Source organism: Melanostigma gelatinosum, assembly GCF_949748355.1.
Source record: "Melanostigma gelatinosum genome assembly, chromosome: 19".
Lineage (NCBI taxonomy): Eukaryota > Metazoa > Chordata > Actinopteri > Perciformes > Zoarcidae > Melanostigma > Melanostigma gelatinosum.
This window is the reverse complement of record NC_136652.1, coordinates 14,802,001-14,814,351: the sequence shown is the minus strand read 5'-3', so window position 1 is coordinate 14,814,351 and position 12,351 is coordinate 14,802,001. Positions and strand designations below refer to the sequence as shown.

Genomic DNA, 12,351 nt, shown 5'->3' with positions numbered 1-12,351 from the left:
TGTTTGTAGCGAAATGCTAATTTACAACACCTGTCCACAGGAGGCTTTAAAAAAAAAAAAAAAGAATCGGGTTTCCCAACACACCAAGTAAAACTAGATTAAACCGGACTGAAATAGGTTTATCTGCTTAGTAAAATATATATATTTTCTGATTGGAGATCACACATGGATTGGACGGACATGGATTGCTCAGTGGGAAGCAGCCAGTTGTAATAGGAGCAGATGAACATTAAGAGTGTTTGCGTTCAGCTGCTTGGTGCCCAAAATACTACACACACACACACACACACACACGCACACACACACACGCACACAAGGTAATATCATCACCAGGATGGTGATGATATTACCTTCTCATATATTATATTTAGCATATAGCTGTTAAGTAAGCTGTACAATTATGAAAAACGAATATGATTTTACAGTTTGTAGTGTCTAACACCAGACAACAGCTTGCGTTGTCTGATTTATGGCAACAATGTCTGTTTGTGCCATAATTTAATCTATTTGCATTAAACCCAATAAACTTCCAGTGGCATACAACCTTTGGCCAGAAAAGGCTGCTAATCAAACCAGGTATTGAAAAGAAGACACATTGTTAATTCTAAACCTGCACACTGATTATAAATTGTCAGTCTACATAAATTACCGATTTCAATTGCTGTTTGACTGTTTCCCATTCGACGAAGCGGAGCAGATGGCGAGTTGGCGCGATGGCGAAAGCAAACACTGTCACATGTTTGTAGTCCTGCTGAATCCAGTCAAGGCAAAGCGCATTAAGTCAATACAGCCACAACTACTGCACATGTCAATCATTAATCAAAGGCTTCAGAGGGAACACTTGCAGATACAAAGACAATAAGAGAGGTTGCCCTGGAGTTCACAAGGGGTCTTTGTGTCAGGAATAGAAGTATGAATGGGCTGGGATCATATCAAAAACGTGGTGCAAACGGTGGCACTTAACTGGGTAGTTCATTAAAACTGAACACAAATCTAGCACACTTGCAAAGATTCAAATGCACACTGACGTACACACAGAGGGCGTCTCTATTTTCTTACGTTTCACAGACCAATTATTCGCCTTATCAAGAAAAGAATGGGCAGTACTTTTGAAAACAGAAGGAGTTTGCTCTCAGCCCCACATTTATTTCGATGTATGTCAATGTCAACAAGAAGGGCTGTCATATATAGACAGCTTAATCAAAATATATTCTTGCAGACCTCTTGGTGTCAGAGTTTTAAAGGCAGCTCATCAGGCTGTGATTAGGTCAGAAAAACTCCACAGTGACTTTAAATGTGCTGTATTCATTCATAATCTGGCTTCCGAGAAAACACTGTGCTCTTGCTTCATTGTATGAGATCGACTAGAAGGGTCCGAGACAATGTTGGCCAGAATAACCTAAATTCACTTGAAATGAACAGGAATTTCAAAACACAACTTTTGAATACATTGCTTGTTTTTTTTCATAGCATTAGTCTCCGTGACGGCCCAAAACATCATCATCATCATCATCATCATCTCCAGCAATAACGGAGAGTTTCCCCCTGTTGATTGAGCGGTTGCAAGTTTGTGCGCGTGTGTGGCCGCGCGCCCCTCCTATTCTCCGTCCGCTCCGTGAAAGCAACACTTTGCGCCAGGGAGCCTCGACGCACAGACCCTTTAGGAAAATGACCGTAGAGAGAATATTCGACGAGATCGGACATTTCAAAAGGTACTAACTTTAGACTTACTAAACTGGCACATATCATTTGTTTTGTGAATTAATTCGGGTGTTTTTTGTGATCATCAACAGCAATTTAAGCTTTGGAACAGTAACTTCTCAATTTTTATTCCGTGATACAAACGCGTTTTTGAAAACGAACACTGAGCTAACAGGCTTATTCAAACAGATACCATCTCTTTTACATTTCCTTACTTGTGCAGAATGTTTTTGGATTCTTACTTCATTTTTTTCCGACCATATCTGAATGCTTAGCAATGACTGAGTTTTCGCCTCAGGGGAACTTGTGTGTTCACTCGTGTGTGGATTTTTGTAAAATAACTGAATAAATTGTTAATTTTTTGAATTACATGATTCTAAAAAAAAATGTTGAAAAATGAAAAGTTTAGCATGCCAGTTACTATTTACCACATTTTCCAGTTTCTCCCTTATAGTAAATGGAATTGCTGAATTAATTTAACTTATTTATTACATAGGTTTGCTCACAGAGCACATGTCGAATTAACTTGTTTTTGTGCATTTTTTTCTTTTTGTATCACAAAATGTCGTTGTTCCCACCGCCATCGTAGTTTTTCAAACACTTCAGTTTTGGAGCTAAAAAGAACAACTTTCATTTCAAGAGAAGAACATTTTCGATAGCCTGTATGTGAAGGTCAAGGGTCAGATCCTTTCACTTGTCCACAGTCCAACTTGTCACATCCAAAGCAGTTCATGATGTTCACTTGTTTTGTGTTTATTACGCAACTGGGCAGAGCTTTGTATGGATGTGTACAATGAGTTGTTTGGTGACCTTTTTAAATAGGAGACCTGTTAGATTGCTGTCAAATCACTCATCATCTCCTCATCAGCTGTGGTTTCAGCATCTTTTTAAAAGCATTTTCTTTCTTTTAAGATTCCAGGCATGTCTGTACTTTGCCGCGGTCTTCCAAGCCATATCCTGTGGGATCCACTACCTGGCCTCTGTCTTCTTAGTGCAGACGCCAAACTTTGCGTGCAGTGTGCCTGGCAACATCACCGATGTCCTGTACGGTAACCTGACGGGATCTAGCCTGGAAGACATCCTTCCAGTCTTCACGTCGGGGACTGGGCCCTTGGTGGTGAGGACGGCCGAAGGTGAACAGTGGGAGCTCAGCCGGTGCCGCTGTGCCCTGCGCATCAACCCAAAATACTTTACGTACGACTTTGATGGCAACAAAACAGTGAAAGCCTGCGATGGGAACTTTGTTTACGACCACACTGAAGTTCACCAAAGCATCGTGACGGACTGGGACTTGGTGTGTGAGAAAGAGTGGCTGGCCAAGCTGTGCCAACCCACCTTCATGCTGGGCGTACTAGTCGGAGCGCTATTGTTTGGAGACCTTGCTGACAGGTAAGCAGGGGCTGCAGGATGGAGGAGGAGGGGTGGGTACTTTATTGCAAAATGAGAAGGCACACTGTATGTAATATGTTGTATTCCATCAACATAATGTTGGTCTAATAACACCTTGATTACAACGGTTTGATGGACTGCTGCGACTGAAAGCACAACACAACTTTGACAATTAAATAATCTTTTATGATCTTTATGATCTGATTTTTGATCTGGGGCGGCCGAGGCTCAATGGGTAGGGAGGGTCTTCCGGCAGCTTCCGGCAGCCGCAAGGTCGGCGATTCGATCCTTGGCTGCTACGAGTCCTGTGCCGAAGTGTCCCAGAGCAACACACGGAACCCCTAACTGCTCCCCGGGCGCTTCTCAGCAGCCCACAGCTCACAATAAGCTAGGGATGGGTTAAATGCAGCATTTGTTTTCATCAAATTGCTTACCTGTTTTAAGTCAGTTACTTTATCTCTCTGTCTGTCTCTCTTTCACCTGCTCTCTGTCTCTCTCTGCCTGCGTTGGGTGTGTCTCTCTCCTCCAGAGTTGGTCGTGTGAAGATCCTGATGTTCACCAGCCTCTGTCAGTTTGGGTTCGGGGTGTCTGTAGCGTTCGCTGGAAACTACTATATCTTTCTGGTGCTTCGCTTCCTCCTTGCCATGGTGAGTTCAGTGTGTGTATGTACTGTATGCGGTGGCGTATCCGTGTGGGTCTGTGTTCTTTCATGCGATGAACAATCATGGTCGGTGCAATTGACATATCAATTCATGTGGAATGATATAACAAGCATACCAAAAGAAAGTAGGTCGCTGAGCAACTGTGATATGCATTTTCAGTACATTTCTAATAAAATAAAGGTAATCCAGCAGTGTAAAATTGTATTTTGCAAAAGCAATAGTTTCAGTAATTGTTGAAAAATTTTAATTTCTATTAACACTATTGACATCCAATTTCCAGATGTGTCTTTAGAAAACAATCTCCGAGCCAATCGCTGTGTATGATAAAAACACAACTTACTGTAACTCTGTAACTTTGACTGTATGTTATAGTTCTGCCATATTGTTTTCTTGAGAGTGAGGTATTTAACCAAAACAGCTTTAAAAAATCATTTACATTCATGCATGACAAGAAAATGCAAGAAATGATCCGAAATTAGATCACATTTGCTCACGTTTTTCATAACCGAGAAAAACAGTTTTTGAGATATTACAGGTTGGTGTCTATCTATTTAATCAAAGACATATGTTATGAATATGGCATATGAATTTACATCTGAGTTGAGTTGAAGTTCTTCTCAAGCTGTAAATACCGAAAAATGTAAACAGGAAAAGTGTCTTTGTATGTTTGTTTATCCCCATTGGTGTGTTTATGTACAGAGTGATAAATAACATGTGCGTAAAACAGCATGTTTACAAGGCAAAGGCAAGGGAGTCACTAAGTTAGGGTGAGTCCACATGGCAGTGAGCTGTGCTGAAAGAACCCTCACAGTTTGTCCACTGTTGCACTCTTCTCTACCAACCCCCCTCAGCTACAGCTGCTGTTTTTCACATCGACTCAGATAGCGAAGGCTCATACTACAGGGACTTAACACCTGATTACTGCCATACGTGTGACACAGAGAATGAAAAGAAATCTTTAAGGAGATCTGACAAAGAACACATTGAACATGTTACCTGTAAGTTGCAGATATTTCAACATGTATATATTACAAATCTTCTTATATATTTCAAATCTTGGCTAACGTTAGCAAATCTCAAATCTTGGCTAACGTTAGCCAACTAGCTAATTAGCCAATTAGCCAACTAGCTGCTGATTTTAGGATTCTTTGCTGCTTGTGCTACTCTTACATTTAGCATTTAGCTTAATTCTGTGGTTGCTTCTTGTGGCCACAGTGCCTGCTGCTCTTTAAAAGTTACAAGTGGCCCAAAGAAAAGACATGCATCATTTAAAGTCCTGAAATACTTTACAACCAAACAATGTGTATTCTGTGGTAAGAACACTGAGGGCTAATTAATGCTGTTGCAAGCATGCATATTCTCAGTTTGTGTTCCTCCCCCTTTTCATCTTTAAATACGACTTCATCTCTTTCTCTCTCTGACTCTTTTCCTCATTTTATCTTTCAATCCTCCGTCACTTTTCTCCCTCTTATCCGTGTCCCTCCTTTCCTCCTTCCCATCTCTGCTTTTGGCAGGTGTCCAGTGGCTACCTCGTGGTGGTGTTTGTCTACGTCACGGAATTCACTGGCATCAAAGTACGGACATGGACCTCTATGCACGTGCATGCAGCCTTTGCTGTTGGCATCATGGTGGTGGCTCTGACAGGTTACCTGGTGCGGGTCTGGTGGATCTACCAGATCATCCTCTCCACATGCACATCGCCCTTCCTACTCGTCTGCTGGATGTTCCCAGAGACGCCCTTTTATTTGATGGCCAAGGGCCGTTACAAGGATGCTCAGACCCTGGTGGACGCAATAGCCCACTTCAACGGCCTTGAATGCAAGCTGAAGGTGCAGGAACTCCTGGAGCCAGAGGAAAGAGAGAACGTCAGAGCTCTGCTGGATGAAGCAGAGCAGCGACCATCACAGCACGTAAAGAAGCTGTCCATTCTGGATCTTTTCAGCACCTGGAGGATGGCTGGCCGTACATGTACAGTGTGGGCCATCTGGTTCATCGGCAGTCTGGGCTACTACGTCTTCTCTTTGGGCTCAGTCAACCTGGGAGGAAACCAGTACATTAACCTCTTCCTTGCTGGTAAGTGATTGTCTGATGAGTGTGAGTGTGTATGAAAAAATGAGGGAAATAGTGGTAATGATACAATACAACAACATCCTGCTTTTGGTCATCTAATTCTAGGAATATTTGTGTTTGTAGAGAAACAGTTGTACTGCTTTACAACATGTGGGTTTTAAATGCAAAGTGGGTTTGTGTCTGTTTACCAAATCTCAGCTTTAACTCGACAGTCTGTTTGCGCTGCACATGTGGCCAGTGAGATCATTTGTGTTCTGAAGTTTGGCTTTGTTTACCTCTGAGTAATTAAAACATCAGCTCTCCATCTGAAAGTTATTAGTTTTCCTGTGTTTTTTTTTATCTGATAAAGAAATTAAGATTTGTACTGTTATAAACACTTTTTGGGTTTCTTGAATACTATTTACCACTAGTTATGTCCGGGAATTTTATTTTTTAAATTCAGTGGGTGATATGCAGTATTTACATCAGTCTTTTTTCCTCTTTATACTAGACAGACACCACTGATTTAATGTGCTTTCTTTAATGCCCATTGGAAATATATATTATTATCCTAATTTATGTAATTTGGGGACTTACAACGGAGAACATTTGGAAGGCAGAGCTTCACCATCGTTGCATATGCAGGTTATTTAGGTCCCCGAGATAGAATGTCTCATGTCAGTGTATCAGTGCCATGATGACCTCTGACCGACAGTTGCTGTAATTGGCTGTTTCCAGGTGCAGTGGAGCTTCCCTCTTATCTGGTTGGCTGTTTTGCAATGGACCGGATTGGCCGGAAGAAGACCTGTGCCCCAGCTCTGCTCCTGGCCGGGGTCGTTTGTATGCTCATCATTGTGGTACCTGCTGTACGTACAGAGAGTCTGTGTGTGTGTGTGTGTGTGTGTGTGTGTGTGTGTGTGTGTGTGTGTGAGAGAGAGAGAGAGAGAGAAAAAAAAAAGACAGTACCGGGTATGTGTGTGTAAAAAATGTAAGTGAGTATTCTTATAATTTACGTTGTTACATACTTAGATGCAACATCAAGACTATTTCTTTCGGGTTGTAAAACTACTGGCTCCAGCATGTTCTTAGTGGCCCCATGATATGATGAAAATCAATAATATGAGTTACAAAATGAAAGTTTGCAACAAGAGTTTTGTTCCAAACTTTCTGTCTGTGCCGTTAGCTGGCTCGTTAGACCACTGTTAACTTTTGAACTCTGATATATGACCCATGCATTTCCCAGTATGTGTGTTCTGAGCTCTGACCCAAATTAGTACTGGTTGGGGTGGCAAACAGCTGCTGTGTAATGTCCAAGTAAATATGACCTTTGACATTGAAAGCCATTCTGAACAACAGAGCGGTCGACGAGCGTGAGCTGCAAAATAGCAGCATGGAGACAGAGTTATATCTTTTTTTCTTTCTACTCTCTCTGTTTGTGTCACTGTAACTTCTCCAATAAGACACGACTTCATGAAATACGTGGACGCTAACATCCACTGTCACATAACAGAGTGTATGTAACTTCCTTTGGTAAACTACGTGGACAAATGTACCTTACCGTGGCAAACGTACCATAGTACCATGTTCTGGGCTTGAGTTTGTATCCCTACTTGTTGAGCAAGTTTCTTCATACGTTTCTGAAGATTTGTGATGCAATCTTTGCAGTCACTCACACACACACACACACACTGAAACACAAACACACGCACACACACACAGACACACACACACACACAAAAAAAACTGTAACCTATTTATAAACACATGAAATACATACATGTACAAAAATGAAGCACTGTCAACTCCAGCGTTGTCGTTTTCTTCATGGTTTCTTTCTTTCTTTCCTTTTTGTTCCAATGCTACAAAGTGTAATAATGAAGTAAATCTAAAGTGACTGAAGAAATAATCAGTTTTTCAGTTTGTTAATTCACTTACAAGAAAATGTGATAAAATAGAATAGAGTCAGCTGTGCTGTGAGAGCGTCAGCTCTCTTGTTTAAAGCTTGACATTTAGTGGAGTCAGTGGTCCGATGAATTTCATTTTTAGGTTTTTACAGTGAATGTTTCACCGAAGAAGAAACCAAAGTTTCTGATTACTTTACTATGAAACATGCGATAAACATGGGACGTTCTTGCCTCTCACTGTCCAACTGATTTCTTTCCATAGGACATCAATGCACTGGCCATTGTTCTCTCTATGACAGGGAAGTTTGCCATCGCTATTGCCTTTGGGCTCATCTACCTGTACACCTGTGAGCTTTACCCAACCATCATCAGGTAAGACGTCTCTTTAGAGATGTCTTTGCATATAAATGTTTCTCCAGTTTATCCGGGAGGCCCCTTCTATATCATAGTCTTCAACTGTGTGAGAGTACTAACAGTCTAATGAATGATAAGCAATCAAAGAAGGAAGAGTTTCACTCTCTTTAACATTGTATGTTTTTGTGGATTTACCCCTTTCCACAGAACATCATTATGGACACATTTAAGTTGCTAGTTCAGTGTCTTTTCATGTCAGAAACATAGAAAAGTCAAGAAATGGGAAACATAGTTTGAATTATACATGGACAGGTTTATGCAGCTGCATATATGGAACACTTTACAAGTAATGTTGCTTCTCTGTAATTGATTCTTGTTTATATTGGTGGTGGTGGTAGTACATTGACATCACTGAGTTTGTCCTCTCGGTTGTTCCTTACTTTGGGTATGATCTCCCCCCAGGTCTCTCGCAGTGGGGAGTGGAAGTATGATGTGCCGTGTTGGCAGTGTGGTGGCACCGTTCTGCGTGTACCTAGCTGATGTCTGGATCTACCTACCACAGGTATACATTTTCTCTTTTGGTTCTCTTAAAACAACAGATATTATTTGAAGTTGAATTTCCTTGTCCATTCTGTCATATTTGCACCATGTTCCCATTTGCCATAGTTATCCACAATGGTATCTTGGCTTCGAAACAAATTTTAACGAATTCTATTTAGGCTGGCGTTTGTGTAAAAGTAAACCCATGTCCTAGACCTGCTCTTAAAATATGTTTTACATTTTTTATTTAATTTTTATTTAATTTTTATTTTATTCTTTAACATTTTTTTATTCACTCTGTGTAGATAATTTATTGACCCTAGGGTCACATTGTGTTTTTTATGCTTTTAAATGTCTGCTCTGTTAAGCACTTTGTGATAGTACTGTCTGTGAAAAGCGCTATATAAATAAAATTCATTCATTTTTCCTTTACTCATCACGACCCCTGTGTAGCTCATCGTGGGGATCCTGGCATTCATTATCGGAGTGCTGACATTGTTGTTGCCTGAGACCCTGGGCAAACCTCTAACAACCACTTTGGAAGAGGCTGAAGCTCTGGGATGCCAGCCCAGCAAGAAGGACTCAGCCCTGGGCAATAAGGAAGCTGCAGACGGGTTGGAGATGAACCACCAGGAAACCAAGGCCTGAGTTGTAAACTGTTAAAAGTCCCAAGAGACTGACGCACAAAAGCTGACATATTAACATCAACATGATTTATTGGATTGTTGGAAAGAAAAAAAGCTTGATTATGAAATCACGTTTTTGTGGGTATTTATTTCTGCAGAGACCAACAGAAGCACTTTTAAGGTCCTGAGCATTACGCAAACCCTTCTGCTTGCATACAGATCATAGTTATAGAACAATCTGTCACAGACAGTGTAATCACAGCAGTCCGTGAATGTGATGACAAAGAAAATCATGTGTGGTGTATGTGTGTGTCCAAGACCAAAGAAACATGAAGGATATTAATGGGCGGTTTCTATTCATGACAACTTCAGTCTTAGTTATGTAGTTTTGCCCATGATTTCTATTAGTTATGACAACTTAGTAAGTGATGGGATCTGGGAGTACTGTGACAAGAAAACACAGTTAGGCAATGAGACAAGTCGTGAACAAATCATCCAAACTGCTTTCTGTAGGTCAAAGTTGAACCAGAAAATGTGATGGATATGTATGAATGGTTTGTATGATGATTTTAATGTTTGCTTTTGTTTTCTCAGCTGGCCTGTTTTTCTCATCGATTAACTTTACAAATACAACATTGTTGATAGGACAGACAGCTGGAACTGCAAAAATATGACCTAAGCTGTACTAAGCTGAAATTAGCATTTATTTTAAGAGGAATTGAGCATTAGTATATGCTCTTTAACTTAGTAACCTCTCACTTATAATATTAAATTTAAATAATATTTTTATTTTAGTTAAAATTAAAGAAATTCCATTTCAAAGTCACGTTTTTATGATGTTCAACTCTTTTTTTTAAATCTCAGGGCATCTAGTTTTGGATAACACTGAAATAACCTGTTTTACATTTTACTTTTACACTCAGTTTGACAGTATCTTCAATTCCATCTTGTTAAAGATGCCATAGCTTCGCGTTAACTTTGTTCTGTAATGTGAGTGTGTCTGTGTGCGTGAGCGTGTGTTAGTAACTACAATAGTTAGTGTTATAGTTGTATACATGCTTATTCTGTTTAGGTGCTGAAATGTAAATAGAGTAATATTACATTACAGAATGTTCAAGGGTCAAGAAGTGATCTCCTGATGTTTGGACCAAAGACAGGAAGAAACCACAACAGTGTGCTTTGCATATTGTAGTCTACTACCAGCACGTTTTTGTGTCATATCAAACCAGTGTGGTGCTTTAATCTGAAGGGGGGAAAAAAATCATGAAAATCAATGGATATCCCAACAGTGATGACATGTGATCACCAGGTAATAAAAGTGCTCAGTTTTACTTTTAGTTTTAGAATCAGCAGTATGATCTATTTGTACGAATATCTTTCTTTGTTTTGTTTGATTATGGACAAATAAATGAAATGGCTAACACTCTTCTTTACTATACCCTTATACATTTTTTCTATGTATATGTTGTAACAACTGTAGTTCTAAAGAGATACTGAGGAAAACCTTATTTTACAAGTTAAAAGCTCTTCTTCTTCTTCTACAACTCCTTCTCTGTCTGTCAAAGGTTGGTTCAACATGGTGCTGGAAAACTGGGATATCTATTTTTGTCATACTAGGAATACAGAGCAGATCTGGGAACAGCCCACCGACACCAACAGCTTCCTATTTGACGAGGAGGTCCACGCTGCCCCCACCTCTGCACCACCCAGCACATGAACAAGCTCTCTGTGTTCAACTTTGGAGTAGAAAATTCTGCAGCTGCACACCCAGCATACAGTGTATGTGTGCGCGCGCAGAAAAACTTAAGTTATGCCCTTCACTTGAACCCTAACATCCGGGTTGTTTTTGCAGTCATACTTGTGATGTTCACAGTAGAACCCCGCCACCTGGTGGGCGGAACAGGATATACACAGGATATACACAGGATATACACAGTCAGTCAGCAAGATCGCATGAACAGCGTGTATACGAAGCTCGGAATAAAAGCCTGTTGCAGTGCATCAAGTAGTTGTTCGTCTGGGTCATAATTACAATACAGAAACATTACAATACTTTATCCGAAAAAAGTTTTTAAAAGTTATAAAAAAGTCATAGAATAGAATGTCGAAAAAAGTCAAAGTATATTGTGTCGAAAAACGTCATAGTATAACATGTCAATAACGTAATGTCATCGTACGTCGAAGAAAAGTCCTAAAAAAATCACATTATAGTATGTCGAAAAAAGTCATAAAATAGCATGTAGAAAAGTATAGAATTTCGAAAACAGTCATAGTACAAGCTTGTAGTTGTCGAAAAGTCTTTAAAAAGTCATAGAATGTCGAAAAAAGTCAAAGTTTGTGTCGAAAAACGTCATAGTATAACATGTTAAAAAAGGTCATAAAAAAGTAATGTTATCGTACGTCGAAGAAAAGTCATAGTATAGCATGTCGAAAAAAGTCTATTATGTCGAACAAAGTTTTAATCAACAATTAATGAAAAGTCATGGTATAGAAAATTGAAAAATAGTCAAATAAGTCATAGTATGTTGAAAAAAGTAATATAAAAGGAATGTCGAAAAAAGTCATAGTAAAGTCATATTACAGTATGTCGAAAAAGTCAAAAAAGTAATGGGATAGCATGTTGAAAAATATCATAGTATAGCATATCGAAATAAATTCTTATATTGCATGTCGAAAAAAGTCTTAAAAAAGTCACATTATAGTGTGTCGAAAGTCATATAGCATGTCGAAAAGTAAAAAAAATTGTCATAATATAACATGTCGAAAAAAGTCATAAAAAAGTAATTTATAGTATGTCGAAAAAAGTCAAAAAAGTAATAATAGAATATGTCGAAAAAAATAGACAGCATAAGTCTTAAAGAAGTCTTAAAAAAGTCTAAAAACTCATCGTATAGTATGTTGAATATAATATTTATAGTATAGCATGTCGAAAAAAGTCATAAAAAAGTCATAGTATAGTACGTCGAAAAAAGTCACAGTACAGTGTTTTGACAAAAAGTAATTTTATGGCATAGAGAAAAAAGTCATAGTAACCTTTAACCACCAAAATCGATGTCATATCCCCTTATCGGGAACGGGACGGACGGATGGCGGAATGGAGAGATGGAGAAATGGAGAGATGGAGGA

At 39.4% G+C, this 12,351-nt stretch overlaps 1 protein-coding gene across 1 annotated transcript; it reads left to right on the top strand.

Annotated features, from left to right (window-relative positions):
* The first annotated feature begins 1,617 nt into the window (after positions 1 to 1,617).
* slc22a16 (solute carrier family 22 member 16) lies at positions 1,618 to 10,654 on the top strand. The gene is made up of 8 exons (XM_079291257.1): positions 1,618 to 1,712; positions 2,614 to 3,090; positions 3,620 to 3,737; positions 5,267 to 5,825; positions 6,540 to 6,667; positions 7,968 to 8,077; positions 8,522 to 8,621; positions 9,053 to 10,654. The coding sequence occupies exons 1-8, from the start codon at positions 1,669 to 1,671 to the stop codon at positions 9,245 to 9,247; spliced, it is 1,731 nt and encodes a 576-aa protein (XP_079147383.1). The 5' UTR covers positions 1,618 to 1,668; the 3' UTR covers positions 9,248 to 10,654.
* Positions 10,655 to 12,351: the final 1,697 nt, after the last annotated feature.

What these genes read in the sequence shown, in the direction of transcription:
- slc22a16 (XM_079291257.1), top strand. Translation starts at nt 1,669, where the DNA reads ATGACCGTAGAGAGAATATTCGACGAGATCGGACATTTCAAAAG. An exon ending in GAGATCGGACATTTCAAAAG is followed by an intron (nt 1,713 to 2,613) that starts GTACTAACTTTA and finishes CTTTCTTTTAAG; the next exon opens with ATTCCAGGCATGTCTGTACT. An exon ending in CATTAACCTCTTCCTTGCTG is followed by an intron (nt 5,826 to 6,539) that starts GTAAGTGATTGT and finishes GGCTGTTTCCAG; the next exon opens with GTGCAGTGGAGCTTCCCTCT.